General features: G+C 32.0%; 1 protein-coding gene across 1 annotated transcript in view; it reads left to right on the top strand.

The window, feature by feature from the left end:
• Positions 1-23,005, top strand: part of EPHA7 (EPH receptor A7) — a 339,108-nt gene that overhangs the window by 300,592 nt on the left and 15,511 nt on the right. Inside the window, 6 exon segments of the mRNA XM_074333309.1 lie at positions 7,788-7,912; positions 10,517-10,700; positions 15,650-15,758; positions 16,356-16,411; positions 20,765-20,890; positions 21,749-21,985. Of these exon segments, the coding sequence (XP_074189410.1) occupies positions 7,788-7,912; positions 10,517-10,700; positions 15,650-15,758; positions 16,356-16,411; positions 20,765-20,890; positions 21,749-21,985 (837 nt within the window).

The following is a 23,005-nucleotide window of genomic DNA, read 5'->3' as shown; positions in this document are numbered from 1 at the left end:
GATAAATGAGCTATGCAGATCTATATGTGTTCAATGATACAAGTTAATAAAATGAAAACATCAAGGTTTTGAACTGTGTTATTAGAATAATACCATTTGTGTAAAAAAAAAAAAAGTCACACACTTGTATATATCTAGACTCTTTCTGGAAGAATAGCAAAGGAACTGCTATGAGTGGATGCTTTGGGGAAGAATAACTCAGTGACATGGGGACCAGCTTGGAGAGAGTCTCATTTGTACCTATTGAATTTTGTAGCATATACATGCATTTGCCATTTATTAAAAAATGTAATTTAAAAAATCTATGCTCAGGTTGACCTAATCTGGTATCTGCATGTTCTCGAACTGCTGCTGATTGAGGAGGTTCCCTAAGGGTTTTTTCTTTGTTATGGCGCAACATGGATTCTCAGTAAATGTTAAATGAATGAATGACGGCTCAGCTTTCCTCCTTTCGGTGTCTGCGCTCAAGAAGTGCCAGCATCTAAAATTATTGCATTGTAGTTGAAAAAAAGATGGGAATTAGACCTTAAAAACAGGGGATTGAATCTAAAGTCTGCCTCTTTCTGAGTGGATTCTAATTTATTTCTGCAACCCTCAGCTTCACCATTAAAATAGAACAGAACCTACCTCACAGAGTTGTACTAGGGAAGATATATGTGTTATACATATAATATTAGATTAGCTAACATACAATATTAGATTAGTTTCAGATATACACCATAATTATTCAACATTTATATACATAAAGAAGTGATCACCATGAAAAGTCCAGTAACCGTCTGACACCGTACTATGCTATCACAATATTATTGACTGTATTCCCTATGCTGTACATTATGTCCCCATGACTTATTTCTTTTATACCTGAACATTTGAATCTCTTATTCCCCTTCACCTTTGCCCCCCTTTTTTAATTTTTCAATTGCAGTTGACATTCAATATTGTTTTGTACTGATTTCATGTGTGAAGCATAGTGGTTAGACTTTTATATAATTTAAGAAGTTATCCCGCTGACTAGTCTAGTACCCCCTGGCACTATACATAGTTATTATCATATTATTGATTATATTTCCTATACTTTACATCCCTATGACTATTTTGTAACTACCAATTTGTATTTTTTAATCCCTTCTCCTTTTTCATCCTGCCCCCAACATCCCTCCCATTTATCACCTCAATAAATCTAGCACCTATCTGACATCATACAGTTATTACAGTATCACTGACTATATCCCTTATGCTGTACCCTACATCCCTATGACTACTGTGTAACAACCAATTGGTACTTCTTAATCCCTTCCCCTTTTTCACCCACCCTTAATCCCTCTCCCATCTGGCAACCATCAAAATGTTCTCTGTATCTATGAGTTTGTTTCTGTTTTGTTTCTTCATTTATCTTGTTCTTTAGATTCCACATATAAACCAAATCACATTCTATCTGTCTTTCTCTGTCTGACGTACCCCACTGAGCACAATACCCTCCATGTCCATCCATGCTGCTTCAGATGTCAAGAACCCATTCCTTTCCACAGCCAAGCAATATTTCATTGTATATACTGTGTTTCCCCGAAAATAAGACCTAGCCGACAGACCATCAGCTCTAATGTGTCTTTTAGAGCAAAAATTAATATGAGACCCGGTCTGATTTTACTATAATATAAGACAGAGTCTTATAAAATATATAGTGAAATATAATACAATATAATATAGTATAATATAATAAAACATAATACCAGGTCTTATATTAATTTTTGCTCCAAAAGATGCATTAGAGCTGATTGTCCGGCTAGGTCTTATTTTCGGGGAAACACGGTATGTACCACCGCCTCTTTATCCATTCATCCATTGATGGATACCCAGGCTGCCTCCACATCCAGGCCATTGTGAACAGTGTTGCAATGAACATATGGATGCATACGTACCCTTGAAAAACCGTTTGGGGTTTCTTTGGATAAATACCCAGAAGTGGGATTACTGGGTCATTCTTTTTCTCTCTTTATAGCCTTTGTTTTAAAGTCTAAATTGTCTGGCATAAATATTGCTACCCTGCTATTTTTTTTTCATTTTTATGAAATATCTTTATCCCATCTCTTTACTTTCAGTCAGTGTGTGTTTTTCAACCTGAAGCAAGTCTCTTATAGGCAGCAAATATAAGGGTCTTGTTTTCCAACCCTCACCTCTTTGACCTTAAAGCATTTTACCTAGAGATTTTGCCAGGAAGTACTAACTCCTATAGTAATTCATTCAAGATTCAAGCAATCGGTTACTAATCGTCTGATGATAACAGAAAACAACATTTTATTCTGGGAAAGATGTATTGTCAGATCCTCTTTACAAAGATTTCGTAACTATTTAAAGAACAAGAGCATCATTAAATGATCAAATAGTGAAATAGTGATTTTTGCTGTTAGCTACAAATATATATTTGATTGGGACCCCATTCTAGAATGCTTTCTTTTTCCTGCTTTGTCAGTTCAACATCATATTCCTCCTTTTCACAGAAATTTTAGGTCTTCTTTTTACTCTTATTCAGGTTTTCTTTTCAGTAATTATGCTTAAATATATTTAGACATTCTTTCTGTGATATATCTTATTTGCTATACTGTGTATTTTACATTTTCAATCAAAATCATCCTACTTGTTATATTAAATAGGTAGCAATGGATATAACAATTTAATTTTGAAAAAGATAAATTCATTTCCCACTGATTTTTTTCAACTACTTATTACCAAATGAGATTTTATGTTTGCTTTAGCTATAGATCAGGCTTTTCTCCAACCAAAAATAATTTGACAGGCATCGATCACAAATTGATTGTTCATAATTACTGCAGGATCAATTGCCCTTAGTTCCTGTACATTTTTTCTTAGATAAAATTTTATATTTATTGCTCATTATTGTTACTAACCCCTTTTTAACAGCCAGGAATTTGAATTTTAGCGAAATCACATATTAGAATTTTTTACATATTCCCACATATGTTACATGATACTCACTGGATCATGTATACTTATGGCCTAGTATTTTGTTATTGAAATAAATTTGTGTGTATTTTTATGTTTTTTTCTGTAGTGCAAAAATAAAACACCTGTGGGGAAGATAAGAAAGCTAAAAGTGGTGTGCTATAAAATACCAAGACACTAATAATACACACACATTTATGATTTCAAAGGAGTTCTAAAAAAGAATTCCATACTGTGTAGCAACAAAAGTGTTGCTACAAGTACAAGACTATTATTCTATTCTTGTCATATTTGCATTTGACTATGTTCTAAAGATTTCTTAATTTTCACTTTTTGTATTCATATAATGAAAACCTAACAAATGTCAATAGATTTAACAACTTGAAATGCATGGCAAAAGGTCATTTCATGCTTGTTGACCCACCTTACCTCATTGTATTGTTTAGAAATACAAATATTATTTTTCCACTTAACATTCTTTGTTGAAATTCTGTGAGAGCATTTAAGTGTAGTAAAAATGATGACTAGTATAAATAAATTACTTTTTAAAGCTAAAATCAAATTTATGAGCTTCACTGAAGTTCTACCATAAAGAATGTTTCTTTTAAATATATAATGAAGATTTATTTCCTGCAAGACATTATGTTTTGAGTCTTAATCAAGATAAAAACTTCTTGACTTCTTGCTATTTCAACATCAACTTTGACTTGTCACATTATTAAGCTCTCCTATCAGTGACCTTTATTCATAGACTTCGTAAATAGTCCAGTAAGTCTGGGGTTTTTTGTTTGTTTGTTTGTTTGTTTTTACTATATGTATTAGTTTTCTATTGCTACCATAAAAATTACTACAAAAAGTTAAAAATAGCACCCTTTATTATCTTCCAATTCTGGGGGTTAGAACTCTGGGCACAGCCTAGCCTCACTGAGTGAAATCACATTGTCAGCTGGGCTGGGCTCTTACCTGGAGACTGGGGAAAATGCACTCCCAAACTCATTCACATTACTGTCAGAATACAGGGCCTTTGGCTTGTAGAATCGAGGTCTCTATTTCCCTTCCTCTGTCCAGCAGGCCCAGTTTTTTATCCTAAAGACTGCCCGGGTATCCTCATTCCCCATATAATGGCCTCCACCAATGATAAGTTGATACCCTCTCTCATACTTCACATCTCTCTGGCTTTTTGTTCTGCAGCATCTCACTGACCCTGGCAGGAGAAATTTCTCTGCTCTTAAAGGATGATGTGACTAGATTGGACCCACTGGGAAAAATCCAGGATAATATCTTTATTTTAAAGTCTATAACCTTAATTATATCTATACAGTCCAGTCTGCCATATACCAATGCATATTCACATAGTCCAGAGATTAGACTATGGGCATTTTTGGAGGGCCATTCACCTACTACACTATGTTTTAAAATTGTCTTTTTTTCCCCCCACTTTATGCTAGGAAATTTTTCTATACATATTGGTAAGCTTAACATTTTAGGGAGAAAATCAAACCCTTATGAATATATTCCATCTTGTAATTTAAATATATTTTTTGTACTTGGATTTTAATTGGAAATTGATTAAGATCAAAAGTCGTGCATGAGTGCTTAAAGCTCAAAATCTGTAAAATGCTGATTGGTTCAGGTCTGTACATAAACCCACCATTCTTACTGATTATTTTTAAATTCAAAGCCTCACACTAACAAATCCAGCCCACAATTTCACTTTCCGGCCTGTTATTAGATTTCTGTTTTTCTGTTGCATCAACTTTATTTTTATGCTGTTGAGATTTACTCCTTTGAACCACAGAATCCATTTGTGAATTTCCTAAGTTCATCTCTGTCATTTGTACAGACTCCATATATGTGTCCAATAAATTGTGAAGATGTTTTAAGGGCAAAAAATAGTTCCATCTGTTTCTTCAGTTGAAATTAATTTTTGAATCTGAATATTTCTAGAAACTTAGGTGAGAAATGAATCTGTCAATCATTTGTTAGAAACCCTACAACAAATTCATGTTTAAAATCTCCTCTCTATGTAGTATTTATTTTCCTATATTTTCATATTCAAGGAATTTATTGTTGGGTGCTATTTATTAGCTTCACATCAATTAAAATTACAATATATTTTATTTCACTTTGTTAATTGTGAAAATGATCATTTCAATTGTATACATATTTATTTTCAAAGTGAACTTCAGATTGTAATAAGTTTAATATTTTGGTTTGAGAGTGAGTGTATTCTTAGTGAAATTGTTACAATGCAATTATTAGTATATCAAATATATTAACAGTAGAAATCACTGAGTTTTAAGATTAGAATTTCTTATGCAACCTCAATTTTATTTGTATATATTACATTATGTGAGAACAATGATCCTATTAGAATCTGACTAGCTTAGAGATATTTTTGTTCATAAGCTATATATCCTGTGGGTTGTATATCCTTTATGCCTAAGATATTGAAACTCAAGGGGAAATATTATTAGTTTTCCTATACCAGAATGTTGTATTTGACGGACATAAGACAGGACAAGATTTTTCCTATCATGCAATTTATCTGTTCTCAAGGGCCATGTGCTAGTAGACTTCTGTCTCTGATCCTCTAAAATGTGTGGCTTGATATAGTACCAGCAAGGGATAAATATTTTTTTTAAAAAAAGAAAATGTGCCGGAAATCAGGAGGATAGTCACTTACATACATGGCTCCTTGTGCAAAAGAGGGAAAATATGTTGTAGTGTAATGCATTGTAATAGGGGTTTCAAAAATACTGTATATTTCAAATATATTTTTAGGTATCTTTTTTTCCCCAATTTGCAATTATCATAATTTTATTGGTAAAAGTTCTCTTCCAGGATGAAATAATGAATATAATTTTATCATGTAACTTGCTGAAATCAAGTTTCATTCTATACTTAGATCTTGCCGCAACATATCAGAAACTATATGAGGTACATTTATACCCCAATCTCTTCCATACCTTGGAGAATTCAGTCCTTCCGCCTACACCTCAGTATTTAGGGACAGAAAGTTATCAAAATGTCTTAGAGTTTGACTTAACTGAAAATTACATTAAGCTATGTGTATTATTTGAAAGAGACATTGAGATTGGTACCTACTAGTTCTCTAACCTATTTCCAGATAACCTATTCCCCAGTGACACACACTAGGTCATAAACCAGCAGCCTTTTTGGGTAATTCAGTGTATTAACTAGTGCAGTATTCTTAACTATGCTGCATTCTATTTTTTACTAATTAAAGTTAAAACACAGATATTTATCAATGATGTTAAGTAAATTAGACTATTAGAGATTATTTGCTAAGTAGAATCTCATCCTCCCTTTAATTGGGGTTTATTTTCCAAGCTTATGGTTTGAGAAAGCAGCCTCTCAAACATCACAGTTGGCTGAGATATGCTAAGCATGTTCCGGTGGAGAGGCAAATCACTTTAGAAACAAGTTCTTCACTGCATATATTCAGGTTTTAAAATCTGTGGCTAAAACAAGATTTCTTATTAGAAATTGCCTTCATTGGAAACATATCAGAAACACATTCAGTTTGTAAACACAGTGCGTTGAGGACTTCAACTATATCCCCCGAAAGTTGTTCCACTTAATCCACCCTAGTTACGCTTTTGTTCGTAATCTGAGAGGAATTGGCAGCCATGCATCTTCCATGTCCTTTCCTTAGAACTGCCAAAGAAGTGAAAAACATTTTTTCGAGACACTTGACACAAGAAAATATTAAAAAGTCGGAGAAACAAAATAAAGCCAAAGGGATAAACATCAGAAGCTTGCTTAAACAGCTTTGGCCCCATATAATTGCTTTTCTGTCAGCAGGATTATTAACAAATTTGGACATCTGAAAATTAAATTAACAGCCTGAAAATATTTTACAGAATGAGATAGAGCATGATACATGAAACATAATGATCCCTCTGAAATTCAGCCAAGCCAGTGCAGCTACTCATTTAGACAGAAGACATCTAGTTAATCATCACCGAGCAAATTAGACAGAGCAAATTAGTTGCTACATTCCACAGTCTTAGTGACCAGAAAGAGTATAGGACATTAATTAGAATAAAAGAACGCTAAGCATATTATTATGTACATAGAAAGAGAAAGCAAAATTTTAGTTTGAATCACTTCTATCAAAGCTCGAAGCCTAGGCTATATAGGTATAAATTTCATGTGCAGGTGTATGTATGTGCATGTATGTGTTTTCACACACGTATTTTAAACAGCAGCAGCTTTAGCGTTTTCTTGCCCTTGACCGAATTAAGTGTAAAATGTTTTCCAAGGTTACTTGGAATTATTTGAGAATACAGACACAACACGCGCGCACACACACGAAACATAAAAACATTTTTAAAATGTGTGATTCCTTTCATTGAAGATTAAAGTAGCCATTTCAAATGCTTTTTCTTGTACAGCATTAATTTTTATTTTATTTTTTAAAATTTACTGCTGTTGCATGTGAAATAAATATTTGGACTTAGTTTATCACTGGAGATTAATCTGAAATCATATTTTGTGGCCTTGATTAGCATTCATTTGCTTAATTGTCATTCTCAGCCCCATCATTTCCATTTTTCACTAACTTGAACAATGTTATCTTCTGCTGTTTGCACTTTAATTTAAATTTCTATTAAGGTTTATGAACAGTAATAAGGTCCTGTTTGAATATTCATTAGCTTCTGAATTGTGAGCTATGAAAAGGTGCTTTCTTTTACCTTAATGAAACTGGCACAGCATGGGACTGATCAGTTGTGACATTTGATTTGAGGCATCCAGTGAATTTTCTCATTGTTTATTGACACATCTTGTCCAAACAGCTCCCTCGCAAGTGAGCGGAGTAATGAAGGAGAGAGTGCTGCAGCGGAGTGTCGAGCTTTCCTGGCAGGAACCAGAGCACCCCAATGGAGTCATCACCGAATATGAAATCAAGTATTACGAGAAAGTAAGTGCTCAGAACAGCTGAAATGTACATGTGTGGAGTATGTTATGTCATCCTACTGCACTGTAGACTTAAGTTGGTCATTATGCCAACTCTTTAGAGGTACTTCAAAATCCATAGTTAATTTTAGCCATTTTTAATAACCATCTCCCTGAATCTCTGGTTCATTATCATAATGATGATTTCTGTGTATTAAATTTCTGTTGCACAAATGAAAATAGTCCACTAGTAGTATATTATTCAATTTTGGATATTATAATAATTAGATGTAGGATGTTCTAGTACCATAGAAACCACATAGCCCAATGCGTTTGTTTGTTTGTTTCTTTTAGGTTGTCTGTTTTGGCCTTTAATGATTTATTTATGTGATTTCAGTGATAATGATGGTAACCTCCAATAATTTAATAATTTGAAAAAATAAGATTTTGTCTGCAATAAATGTGTAATATTCTCCAAACTTTAGAATCAAATGATGATATTCCACTCCTTTAAATTCCTCCTGAATTTTACTTCATATATGTTATATTAATCATATGCACCATTTCTTTACACTCCTCTCTCCACGAAAAATAGTATGGCTAAATCCCAAGTGCAGCCACATTAATCTCCATAATGGCTACATTTTAGTAAATAGTGACATATATCTGAGCATATAAGTGCATTTATTTCTGACCCATCTGGTGAGAAGGGGGGTAGGGTTGGTGCATCTGTTCACAAATTGTCGCCTAGGCTCTACCTCACAGAAGGATCTGGTTCAAGGTTTGAAACATGGCAACTTGCTATTACTATTAGTAATGGTAATAATAAGTATTACTATGATTGACTTAAATGAATTAGTTGAAGTGCTATAATTTATATAATCACTTTAACCATTTAGACAGCATATCAAAATAGGAGCCTAAAGCTTTGGAAAACCTGAATCAACTTTGGGGACTGAATCAACTTGACTGAATAATTAAAATGCACGTAGTACATGGGCAATAGATAATTTTTTCCTTGTGAAGAAAAAACAGATAGTTTAAGATTAGTTTCAGTGTTCTGATTAAGTTTACAAGATTGTGACATCTTATTTTCATTATTAATTCATGACTTCCACAGCCAAAGTTACATTTTAAATACCTCATTTTTTGTACCAGGGAATCCATTTTTTTGTCCCACCAAATGTGTTTCTGAGGAAATATTTGTTTTTAATGTTGGTTTTATGTCTGTTTTCCAATGTCTCTTTTCTAACAGTTATAGTACCTTCTGAAATTTTATTAGATTTCAAAAACAATAAAATACATTTTTAATATATAAGTTAGGTGGTAAATGAGAATGAAGTTTCCCACCATGCAACAAAATACTTTGCAAATCTTTACTCTGGAATAAATTTGTTCAAATAGTTACTTTTCTATTTTGCATGACAGAAACAGAATGTAGCTACATTCCCTGAATTTACAGATTAAGTAATCATTAAAATAGAATAATGGTACTGCATTGTAATATATGTAAGCATGTGATCTCTATATATCATTATGTCATGTAATATCAATTATGTCTAGTTCTTTTATTTGAGATAAATACATATTTATAATACCAACTATTATTTTTATGAATTATTATAATGAAGGCAATCACTTATCAGCTTCACTAAATCTAGGTTAAATGTAAATTTATTTACACGTTCATAAATATCAATGTGAAGGTAAAATAACCAGACTGACATTTTCAGATTTCAATGAATAGTTTTATTACCAGACACAGTTGAGCACACGTATTTATTATAGAACAAATAATAAACTGTCTAAAATTGTATATTTTGATGAGTAGTTTTTATAACTTTTTTCATAAATAGTCCATTAGACTCATATTAGTTAACTTTTAACATTTTATTTGTTGGAATATTGTTTCTTGGAATTTTTACAGTCTTGAATTTTTACATTTATATCATTCTTAGGTTTATTATATATAATATGATAAATACATTTTAAACTCTGCAAGCCTCAGTTTTCATATCTGAAAAGTCAGCAAATTGAACTGTGGTTTTTAAAGTATTATCAAGCCATAAATTACATAATATTTTAACTTTCATGTTGATAGTTTTAATTTAAAATAGTCCCTTACATACTATATTATAAAAGTAGTTTTCTGTTGTGCAATTTTCAATTAAAACAATTGATAAGATCAGTATAGTAGTGGTGTTAGCTAAATTTCTTGATTTAATAGCTTTTTTCTTTTTTAGCGTATTTTTTTTTTCCTTAGTGAATAAAATTCAGGAAAAATATTAAGAGAATTACATTATGAAGTGAAGACCGCTACTAAACCGTAGATTTTGTCTTTATGGCCAAATGGTTCTTGTCACCATGTCCTCTACCAACAAAACGAAAGCTCAAAACATCAGAAATGTTTTAACAAAATTATTTCTCTTTGAAATTTATAGAACAAAGGTATGTGTTCACATTTACATTTTATATTATCTTAGAAACAACTCAGTGCTACAATATTACACAGGGTACTGTGTAGCCTTTATAAAAACAATGCATACAATTGAAATAAATTGAAAGAATTGGCTGTCAAATTGCCTGGTTGCAATCACAATTAAATGTACCCCATATATATTGTTTCTAGGATCAGAGGGAACGAACCTACTCAACAGTAAAAACCAAGTCCACTTCTGCCTCCATCAATAACCTGAAGCCAGGAACAGTGTATGTTTTCCAGATTCGGGCTTTTACTGCTGCTGGTTATGGAAATTACAGTCCCAGGCTTGATGTTGCTACATTAGAGGAAGCTACAGGTAAAATGTTTGAAGGTAATTACCACCTTTGGTTTGGATTCTTATTCTGTGTAACTCTGGCATATATTTTTTATTTTTATTTTTTTACTATTGTGTGTGTAATTTGGTTCAAGATAATTTTTACTTTTAAAGGTGAATATATATGCATATATAGGTACTTTATAAAGGTTATTCAGAATAGTAATTTAAAATGTGCTGTTTTGTTTTGCAATGTTAGAACCTGATAATTTAAATTAGTCTCTTTAATACATACTGGGTTTATTAAAAAACAGAAAACATGAAGTTAGAAACAGAAGCAGGACTTGTTCAGTTATGTATTGACACAGGCTATTTTTGTAGACCCCAAAATGAATTTACTCTAGTGTCAGTCAAAGCAGCTTTTTTACAGAAATCCCAAATGAAACCAGGATGTACACCAGGGTGGGCCAGAGAAAGACAATATGTAAGAATCTGTGTTAATTTAAGCTATTACACCTGTTAGCAGTGATTTCAAAAATTGAGTTCAGGAAGATCTTAGAACTTGTATTTATTTTTATTTGAATCATACCCTTTCTCATTTTTTGTGAAACATTTCAAGCATAATAAAAAATATATTTAAAGTATATATGAAATATTAGAAAGTATATTTAAAGGAATATCTCTGTATCTACCACTCTGCTTAAAAAATAAAAATCACCAATATCTTGAATCCCCTTTATTATTTTATTTATGTTTTATAACACAGCATAGGAACGTAACAAAAATGCATGTGTCTATAGTGTATTGCAAATAAGAAGCTGTATCTTAGGACGCATGTCCCAGTTTATCATCAGAATGCAAGTTCAGGAGAATTTGAGTACCACTGCTGGTTGTTCTTCAGGTAGCTGAGGTCTCAAAGTATGTTTTTGTATTTCAAAAATTTTTTATTCCCCCTGATCTTACTGCTCAGGCACATGGTTCACCCAGCTGTTGCCTCCTCATCTCCTTGCCAATCTTGGGTTCCCACCAAATTCTGAACAACATTGAGTGAAAAAAGATGATATGATTTTCTTTCTTCAATTTTTAATAAAAAGTATTTTAAGTAAATTAAATCAATACAATTTTGATCAAAGTTATTTTGACTTCAGAAAATAGTATAAAGCTTTAAAAGGCAAATTGATAAATGTCCTTTGCATTAGTTAATGCTTATTAAGTTTGCTAACAGTAGTCTTCTTTCAAAATGTTTTTATATTTTAAATTAATCAATAACTTTCAGAACCTCAACTAATAAAACATATATATATGTAAATTTGAAATAAAAATAATTTTGTAGAATTGTAGACATAACAGCACCAATTTTAAAAAGTCACATAATTTTGTGTTATAAAATTAATGCCATTATCCTTTTTTTAAAATGGAGTATGTGAGATTTAAAATGAGAATAAGTCCAATGGCCCCCAAAAACATTATAAAGAATTTTAAGTTAAGATTTCAACATTTAAACATTTGAGTGTCGTTGTGTTAAATATGTTCTCGTTGTCTTTAACTTAGACTGATCTCATGATATGACTTTGTGATTTCTGATATAATAAAGCAGTTCTAGTGATGTTTTTTCATATTCTTATGAATAGTTTAAATTTAAATTAAAAAAATCAATTGTTTATCTCGCACTTACCTACACATTTTTTATCAGTTAAACCTTTAGGTTTGAAAACCTTTTAAATATTTTCAAAATAAGTTTGAAAACTTTCCAAACTATTACTTATTGAGTGCTGAGATTCGTACATTTATTTTGATTATTTTAAAATGAAGTAAATAAGACTAAAAGAGATTAAGATAAAATTGTGGAACCTGAATGATCACGTGCAATAAATGTTAAAAATTTATTTTTGCATTAAAAAGAATTTGGCAATTTTTAGCATCAGAATATTCTCTTCCACTGGCATGTAAAGTTGATTAAAGAATGATCAGATCTCCTTTTCTTACTATTACCTTGCCAGCGCCAACTATAGTGCTTGACACATAGAAGACACCAAAAAAATAAATAAATAAATAAGCAAGAAATGAATACTTCACTCAGCAACTTACACCAATTATCAGTATCACTCAGTGCTTGTAGACATATTCCTGGTTTTATATCTCAGCTCTGCCATGTCTAATTGTGGGACTTTGAATGAGTTGCTTCTCTGTACTGTAATTGCTAGAATATTAGTATCCTACTGCTCAGGTATTCTGAGGATTAAATAAGTTAATGCAAGAAAGTGCCAAGTACAGTGCCTAGCACACAGACAGTCTCAAGTGTCAGCTTTTATTATTTAGCACAACCATTTCAAGCTTTTTGGTCTCAAGAACTTTTATAGGCTATTAAAAAATATTTAGAATCCCCATAGAGACATTGATTATTTGGATTGTATCTTTCAATATTCACTGCATTTGAAATTAAACTGAGAAATTTTTAAAACACAAAAAACACAAACACATTTCCTTAGTCATCAGAGTAATCATATCATCATGTGTTGTATAATTTCTGAAAAATTCTGTGCACCTGTGAGCCTATGTGAGTGAAAAAGGCAAATAATGGCGTGTTATATGAAAATGTTTTGACCTTGCAGATCTCCTGAGAGCTCTTGAGGGCCATCAGGGGTTCCCAGACCACCCTTTGAGAAATACTGATTTCATTTAGCACAAGGTACAGTGCTAAGAATTAGCGATGCACAGAGACACAGTTGATGCTCTCAGTGTAAAGTTTAGTGAAAGAGAAACTTATACAGAAATACGGGCCATGCAATTAAGTGCTGGTACAGTGCCTGGCCCAATGGTGTTAGGAGGGCAAGAGGGGAGATGCCACCGAAGAAAAATCACTCCAACATTGTTTGAAAAGAGAAGTTAAGTAGATTATTTCATTGCACATACAACCTAAAATCCCCTTCTATGCAGTCAACTCTATTGATTTTATGGTTTGTAAACCATGGTGTGGTGATTATGGAACTTACAAATTACATTGAAAATCTATTACCCATGAAATAGATGAAAATATTAACCATAAATGTTGACTATGGAAAGGTGAAAGGCAAGCAAAGAATTATACCCCTGGGAGACCCATCAATTGAATGGAAACTATTTCTATTAATATGTGTATAACTTTTTCCTTACTCAAGAACAGACTACTCCATTTTTTTTCCTCTCTTAATACATATAAAAAGACAGATGAAAACAAAAAACAACCAAACTGAGCTAAACAAACAAAAATTTTTGAAGTAATAGTTTCTCTGTTGAATGATAATAGGCTGTAATTCAGAAATAAAGCTTAAAAGTTGTTTTCTGATTGTTTTTTCCTTCTGTTTAGTTCCCATGGGGAGTAAATCAGCAGGTGCTGAAATAAGGAGTGTATATAATACATTTGATCAGAAACTATCTATTGCACAGAGCTATTTTTACTGTTTTTCAATACAAAAACTTTCTATAGTTAGCATAGGTATACAGAATTAAGAGATGAGTTGTCCAAAGGAGGAAAACATACCTTGTTTTCCCGAAAATAAGACTGGATGGACAATCAGCACTAATGCGTCTTTTGGAGTAAAAATTAATATAAGACCGGGTCTTATATATTGTATTATAGAATAAAACCGGGTCTTATATTAATTTTTACTCCAAAAGACGCATTGGAGCTGATTGTCTGGCTAGGCTTTATTTTCGGGGAAACACAGTAGATAAACTAAGGAAGGCCAGTCAAAAAAATAAATAAATAAATGTATGCTGCCTATTGTGGCAAGACATACTCTGCGTACATATAATTTGCTGCTCTGGAGACCTAATCCCTTGCCACCAGCTAGAAGGAGTAGTATTTTCCATCCTGCCATAAGTTAAAGGTTACAGCTATTGATTGTTTCAGAAATAAGCAAACTAATATATTAGTTTGACATTATATATTATATGATATTTGCAAGTGAATCATTTATTGGAATATACATTTTCATTGTTTTACCTTTCTTTGATTATTTTATGAAGTTTATACTGGTATTGAAACTATAATACTCTGGGGAGAATAAGACAATTGCTAATTATGATATATATAAAACTTCACTAATTTGGAAAAATGGAAGTGGGAAGGCCATGTGACTTGATAAAGAATTGGAATCAGAGGCTGCTTTAGAGGACATGTAAACATATACCGTTCCCAAAGAGACTCTTAGAAAGTTCCAGCCAGGCTTGCCTTAATGAGCAATGAAGACTCACTTAGCATTTTATCGGAAGTGTCTACAATTAAAAATGCTGAAAATTTTTTTTTTTAAAGTGCTTGCAGGAAGTTTGCTCTTTCATAAATAGCCTACCTCCTCTGTAATCCTAAACTCTCATATGTGTGTATTGCATACTTTGTCAAATTAATACAAGTAATTCTGCTTTTTGTCCCCCTGAATTATAGTGCATTTTAAATTCATGGTGATTTACTGTGATTATGTGATGATTTATATTTTATATTGATAAGATTAGAGATAAAGCATTTAGCGATAAAGCTTTGAAAAATGAGCGAAGTATGTATTTTGGTTCCTTTTTTACACACCAGAAAAACAGATATAGAGGGATCAAATACCTTGCTGAGGAAAACATAGGGATTTAATAGCAATTGTATATCAAAGATCTCTATCTCTTGATTCATAACTAAGTTTCCAACAACTAAGCAGGGTATAACCATTCAAGAAGGTATTTTATAAGTATCTTTTATAGCTGAGGAATATAAAATAGATGAAATGTATTGTCCACATTTAAATGTACATTTTATACGTATCTCTTATAGCTTAGGGATATAAAATGATGAAAAGTATTGCCCTTACCACTTTTTTAAAATACAAAAGTAAACATTTAAATTCACATTACAATATAATGCATTTATGTAAAATTGCGGATGAATTCAGTAGCATAGATATCTCTTGTTGGTAAGATTTTGTTTACCATCTCAAGTTCTTGCATGGCATGCAGTGTTTCTGAGCCTGTTTCTCTGTTTGCAGCTACAGCTGTCTCCAGTGAACAAAATCCTGTTATTATCATCGCTGTGGTTGCAGTGGCCGGGACCATCATTCTGGTGTTCATGGTCTTTGGCTTCATTATTGGAAGAAGGTAGAACACAGATTTCTTTTAATCTCTAGAGCAAAATGTATTGATTTTTTTCAGAATTATGAGCCCATTACTTATTGTGTAGTATATCAGAATAGTAAATGCAAATATTCTTTATCTGATATGAAACATCAAATGTCAATAAATTGTCATTCTCCCGAGGTCAAAATACAGTGTGAGCTTAATTATTGCTGTATGTTTAAGAGGACAACTATTATAATTTCTGTGGGATTAATTTATTCTTTTAGTTAAGGGTTTGTAGAAACCATTTAAAATCTGTTCTTGTTGCTATTGTTTTTGCTTTCTAGAAAAAAAGAAAACTCTAAGCAAACATTTACTCATTGATACATCTAAATGTACAAAATATCTTCCTTCTACATTGTCTCACATAGATACTTTATATTCTGTGCTCTTTTTAACTATATAAATTCATATAAATGAATTTATAACGATAGACAGGAAGTGTGTTTTTTTTCTATTTTATTTATGTATAGCACTAACTAGCATGTTTTGAAATAGTTAAGGTATATTGTACTGAATTTTAAACATATAAAGTGAAATCATTGACTGTGTTTGACACTAATTTGATTTTTTTTCTAGACACTGTGGTTATAGCAAAGCTGACCAAGAAGGAGATGAAGAGCTTTACTTTCATTGTAAGTGTTTGGCTTTTTTTTTTAGTTATGTACCCCAATTAATGCAAAAACCTGGTTCTGTTAATATTGGCATGAATAAATTCCTAATACATCATGCTTGAAATCATATAATGAGCTTGAAGTAGTGCTTTAAAGCAGCTAACAAGATATTTAGAATGAAAGCCATATGCTATGAATTTCAAAAAAATAAAATATATTCTGAAATATGACCTCATAATGGGATTTTAATATAAGTGCAGGATATTAAGGTGCTTTTATGTCACAATTTTTCCTTTTGCAAGTTTTGCCCAAATGTTTCATACTATTCTAACAATAACCTGTTAAATGTTGCATGACCCATGTTCTAGCTAAGGATTCATTTTGAGTTAGAAGGATACGCCCTTTTTTTGTACCCAATGAGTGATGCTACCTTGAAAGGCTAAGCTAAGAAGCACCTTTCTTTTCAACTATTGTACATTGTCTATCACTAATAGATATTTACTAGACATAAAAAGTATAATAATTGAATCTAATCCTCCAGTGTTTTCCTGTGGATTTGGGTTGCCTGATTCTTCAAAGTTGATTTTAGAAATCATAGAGGAGAGTTTAGATAACCAAAGAAAATAGATGTCCATTTACATTAATTTTATTCTTGTTCAACGTGAATGGCAATTGAAAAAATGAGAGCCATGTGAGTAAATGCTATGACTTCATGCATCCAAAGTAAATACCTAATAAATTTAATTCGGATAATTAATGATGTTCTTATCCAAGCCCCTTATTTCTATTTTTAATCCTTGAAAATGCTAATAACAATTTTATTTATTCTTTTCCTTAGTGGCTATATTTACCAAACTTTTTATGGATAAGGTGAATTTCCTAATTGGCATAAGAATTACATCTATTATTATGTTGTTTATCAAATTATTATGACAGTATCTTAAGATAGTGTCATGTACCCATCCTAAAGTCACAAGATTATATAAACATGAATCAAGAAATATGTCCTTTAAAGACATGAATTGTGAATGCTATTGTTATCATTCCTGAGTTTCTTCAATGTGTTTTTATTTGTTGAACCAACAGTTACCTTGACTTTAGTTTTCAAAAGAGAAGTGGTTTTAGATAATACATATCCAAATTGATTATGAAACTGTATAGAATCCCAACCACGGAAAGCAAGAAGGGTCTGTAGGATATAATTTAAAGAAAAAGGTATGACTTGAGGTGGCTTTATCATTTAAGTCTAAGCTTTAGGGCCCTCACTTTCATAGACCCCTTTTAAGGCCCTGGGCAAGCCTAGCAATTTTGTGTGTATAATTTTTTTTTCCCCTTAAAGAGGGTATCCCAAAGTGCAGAAGATTCAAGTCTCATAAAACTTACATCTCCCCCTGCTTATGACTGAATACCTGTGATTCCACTGCCACCCTTTGGGATTATTTGAGCGTATTATTATATGCTCCCAGTGTTTGTGCGTCCCTTTCCTAATCCAGCAGTGATTTTCCTGTGCCGAGCCTCAGTGATGGAGAGGGTCACAGGCAGTTTATAGCAAGAGGATGGACAGAAAAAGTGGAGGTTACTTTTTTATCTCTTTCCTAATATGAGAGAATATTTTTAACCCTTCCGCAGACAGGAAGAAGAGGATCAAAACTTAAATGCTTAAATTTATATATCTAGTTTAAAATGTATGTAGAAGAATAACATAAGACTATAATTCCTGGAATCCCTGATTCTACCCCTATGTGAATAATTTGATGGCAGAATCATTTAATATTGCCTTAATCAGTGTGTCATTTTGCTTTCTTTTATTGAGTATACTTAGACATCCCAAAATTATCGGATTTTAGTTTATTTGGTTTTAGCTTGCAGGTTAATTAACAAGGTAAATTGAAACATGGCTTTTCTAAAATTTGTTGTATAGCCTTACGCTTGGTTGTCATCCCTCAATTTTACTATTTTGATGCCATGTGCTTTTTTAACATTTGACATCCACTTTATAATTCGAAAAAATAGAGCTTCATGTTTTACTTGCTAACATAAAAAAGATCAGCTTAATATATAAATAGTTTTCATCTCTAGAGCAAAACATCAGTGGTGGTTTTAAAATATTTAACATTCATGAGAAATGTAAATGAACTACTAAAACCCAAAAAAACTCACTTTAAATTGAGATAAGCAACAGAACAGAATATTCAGAAATTATGTTAATATTTTCCTTATTTTAAAACATCCGTTTTTAAATGAATAATGAAAAAAAATAAAGTACACTTAACATAACCTATTCGAGTAAATGCTTGATATTTTTTAATCACCCTTTTTACAAGGTTATCTTTTCTTATCCTTTGATGAGAACTAGGCATTTTATTTGATTTTATAACTGTATCTAAAATATGTAACGTACAACACTATGGTCATCAGCTGTTTACAAGTTGGTGTCCTTTTTTTATTCCTTTAGTAAACAGACAATTTTCTTAGGTGCTAAGACACCAGATTGAATTTTTCCAGAAACATGAAAGCAATCATTTAACTAGCTTTTAGAGCACTGAATTTAATAGAATATCCAGTCATTTGTATCAGGCACCCTCAACACTCCATGGCCCCAAGTGCTACATTTAAAGATATAAACACAATGGAGGAGTTTAGTGAAGCAATTCCAATTTACATTTTGTTTCCTCCCACCATTTCTTCTAACAATGTCTTTGAATGGAAGCTGGGCAGTATTTCATGTTTTTATGCCAAAATTGCTCTGGCCTGTCAAAATGTTTTATGACAGCTTGAATAAAGAACCATCAGAGATGCCATTTGAGATGCAGAAGGTTACCTCCACTCTAGCTCCCTTATCACAAAACAAAACAAAACAAAAAAAAATAAATAAAAGGAAGAGCATAAAAAGGGAGAAGATGGCTCATTCTCCATCTGCCTGCCAATCTAGGAGGTTAACCTATTGTTTTCTTCCCTTCTCTCTCTTTCTCTTTCCCCCCTCTTCCCTGTACTCCTTCTTCTCTCTTTTCTCTTTCTATCGCCTCTCTCTTTTCTTCTTGTGTTTTTTTTTTTTTTTCATGTTCAGCTTTAGTAACAAATGAGCATCTGTCAGTTTTATAAACTGCAACAATAATTGTTTAAGACAATCAATTTTGGATAAACAACTACAGCAGAATAAATCAAGATTTTTAAATCCCATTTTCCTTTATACATTCTGCTTCTTTTTGTTTGTTATGTGTTTATTTTTGAAATATAATTTTGATTTAATGTGATGGCATAAGCACAGTTAGGCTGCAGTGTAATTCATAAAGAAATATATTGTTCACCAAATAGTAAGATTTAATGGAAAGATTGTTCAGTGGCTTTGTTAAAAACAATAAAGTTTTTTTGAGGATATAGTGTAATTCTTTTCATTGCATTAATATAACCAAATATATGCCTATCTATCTTATCTTTGTCTTTAACCAAATGATTATATTTGGAATACATTATTGTAACTGAATTTGATTTAAAGTTAACATAGCATTATCTGTTACCTGCATGCTTCTGGGTGCATTTTAAGAAGATTTTAACTTTTGCAACTTTTGAGATGATTCTATGTTGTTTGAATTTTGACTACCTTTTCTGAGGCATATTGGCTACCTCCTTCCAGAGCCTTATAATTGAAAGTTCATATAAATCATTCTTCTTTCAAATTGTTGTCATATATGGTTAGCAGATCCCAGGAATATTGTAAATTTTCTAACTTTACACTTTGTACACCTGGCCTCTATTGCCCCTCAAGGTAACGATGAAACTGTGTCTTTAGAAGATTTCTCTCTGAGTCTGTGATAGCAGCCCTCACATCTTGTATTAATTTTATGTATATGTCAACAGTGGTTGGTCTTTAAAAAATAAATCAAAAGAATAAGTAAGATGTCTATATGTTTTTAATATTGCTGTCAGTGTAGTAGGTTACCTGTATATGGAATGTCTTCTTTTCCCAGTGTATTGATTTGATTGATTGATTGACTGACTGATAGATTTACAAATGTGTTTCCAAGTCCATTACAAACCTCAGTATGGCTTGAACTATGCCAAGATAGCAGTGAATTTAATTAAACCTCCAGTCTGATAAGTCATGTCAGAGAATTTTGGTGATGTCTTCTGTTGATTTACTGGAAAAGCAATTCAGTTAGTAACCTATGAGCTGGATCCTATGTTACCTATAGAAGCTTGCAGATAATACATATACGCCAGCAGACTGAAGTAGTCTGTTAAAACTGCTGTGAATCAGGTGATGTGGAAGCAAGTTCACTGTTCCAAGGAGCACTCTGCATAATGAAATTCCTGGGCTGACTGCACAATAAGTGCTTTGCTTCATCACAGTCATGCTTTCTTACATCATTACAGTTAAATTTCCAGGCACCAAAACCTACATTGACCCTGAAACCTATGAGGACCCAAATAGAGCTGTCCATCAATTCGCCAAGGAGCTAGATGCCTCTTGTATTAAAATTGAGCGTGTGATTGGTGCAGGTAAGGCTGCTGTAGCTTCCTTGTTCAGCTGTTCCATTTAGCCACGATCGAAAGTCATACATCATAATGACAGGCAAATAATTATACCTCAAGTATAGAACTTTTGCATTTACCTGAACTGTTGGAAGCAATGAGGCTGTACTTGTTTATGAAATGTTAAGAAAAAAAGTGAAAAAGAATCATGTGGCACGGAGAATCTGTATATCTTTCGGCTTCTGTTGGATTTTTAAGATTCTATTCTACTCTAAGCTATTTCTTAAGTTCTGGTCTATTGTTCAAGAAATGACTTAGTATTTTAAAAAATTAGAATGTTCCTGAATTTTGCTGGAATGTCATTCCTCTTACTTGATTTACCATCTTCTAGCTAAGCTTTTGGTTTGTTTGTGTGGTTTTTTTTTTCCTTTTTTTCTTGTATTTTCAGGTATTAGCATTATACTATTTAATTTCATATAGAAAATTAATATGAATTACTTAAAAGGTATATTGGTTTCTATGTATGCAATGTATTTCCATAATAATTTGACATTTTGGTGTCCAAATCCCTTTAATTTGTTAGTCATCTGAATTCCAGACTTTTAAATCTTTAAGAAACATTTGCTCCTTAAACTGTAAAAGCAATAGAAATGTTTAGAACTTGTTGATATGCCCTTATGCTTAAATAGACAGTGTGCATTATACAATGTCCTTCCAATCTAAATTTTGTTTCTGAAAGAGATTTTGTTAATCCAGTTAAAATCCAGTTAGCTTGTGTAACAGTTTAGAAGAGCTTTAGAGTGCTTTTAAAGAATTATTTGTATTTATTTTGAGAGAGGAAATATTTCTGAAATTAAAATTCATCTGCCGGTTTTGTTACTTCAGGAGAATTTGGAGAAGTCTGCAGTGGTCGTTTGAAACTTCCAGGGAAAAGAGATGTTGCAGTAGCCATCAAAACCCTGAAAGTTGGTTACACAGAAAAACAAAGGAGAGACTTTTTGTGTGAAGCAAGCATCATGGGGCAGTTTGACCACCCAAATGTTGTCCACTTGGAAGGGGTTGTTACAAGAGGTAGATATTGATTTTTTATCATTTAAGTAACACAATGTAGTTAAAAATATAGTTTCCTTTAATATATTACCTCAAGTACAGAGGATATCTGAAGCCCTATAATTTGAATACAGGCTATAGAAGAGCATTTTACTTTTCCAGTACAATTATAAATGAAATACAGAGATAATACAGAGAAGACTAAAGAGAGAGATAACCACTGAATGTCGGTATGATAATCCCAGTTCTGCTCTGTGGAACCATTTATATTATATTGTTATGTGATCACCGAGCATAAAATGTAGAATTATTAACATTTTTTAAATTAACGGTATGTGATTATTTTTGTAATTGTTAAGTTCTAAATGTATAAACATATATATTTTTATTCTCAGAGACTTTTCACCTAAGAATATGAACACGTTAACACTGTTTTAAATCGCAAAGAGAAAATAATCTAAAGAATAACAGGGCGTATATGATCTAGAATGATACATTCCACCCAGATTTATAAGCAGTCAGAGGATCTGGAGAAATTTGTACACGCATAACTATCCACTCTCTGGAAGGAAGTGTCACCTAGCAAAGTTCATCCACTTAAACCAATGTCCTCATGCACCACATTTGTAAATCTGTGGGTTAAAAATGTGTTAGAAATATGTGGTGACCAGTCCAAGTAAAAGAAGGAAAAATATAAAATGAAAACAAAGTCAGCCAATATAACATGTTCTACGTTTTAGTTTTTTCTTTATCTTTAATCAAAATATTCTCCCCTATTTTTTACCATTTGGAGAAAAAAATCTTAATATATGTGTCTTCATCCCTTTACATATTTTTAGATTATTTATATAACTTTTTAGCAAGTGAGGAAAACACTTAGCTGTCAGAGATGTTATTTTTGGATATTCGGTTCCCTAACTTTGACCTAAATATTAGCATATGCTTTTGGATTTGAATAATTTGAAACTATCATTAACTAATATTGATAACAAATCAATATAAATGATTACCAAAACTCTATTTTATATTATTTGACTATTAGTTAAATCAGCACCTGTTATGTTTTTCACAGATGTCTTTATTATAAAGAAA

Source organism: Rhinolophus sinicus, linkage group LG05, assembly GCF_036562045.2.
Source record: "Rhinolophus sinicus isolate RSC01 linkage group LG05, ASM3656204v1, whole genome shotgun sequence".
NCBI classification, from domain to species: domain Eukaryota; kingdom Metazoa; phylum Chordata; class Mammalia; order Chiroptera; family Rhinolophidae; genus Rhinolophus; species Rhinolophus sinicus.
The sequence above is the reverse complement of the archived record's forward strand: the minus strand, read 5'-3'. Positions and strand labels throughout refer to the sequence as shown.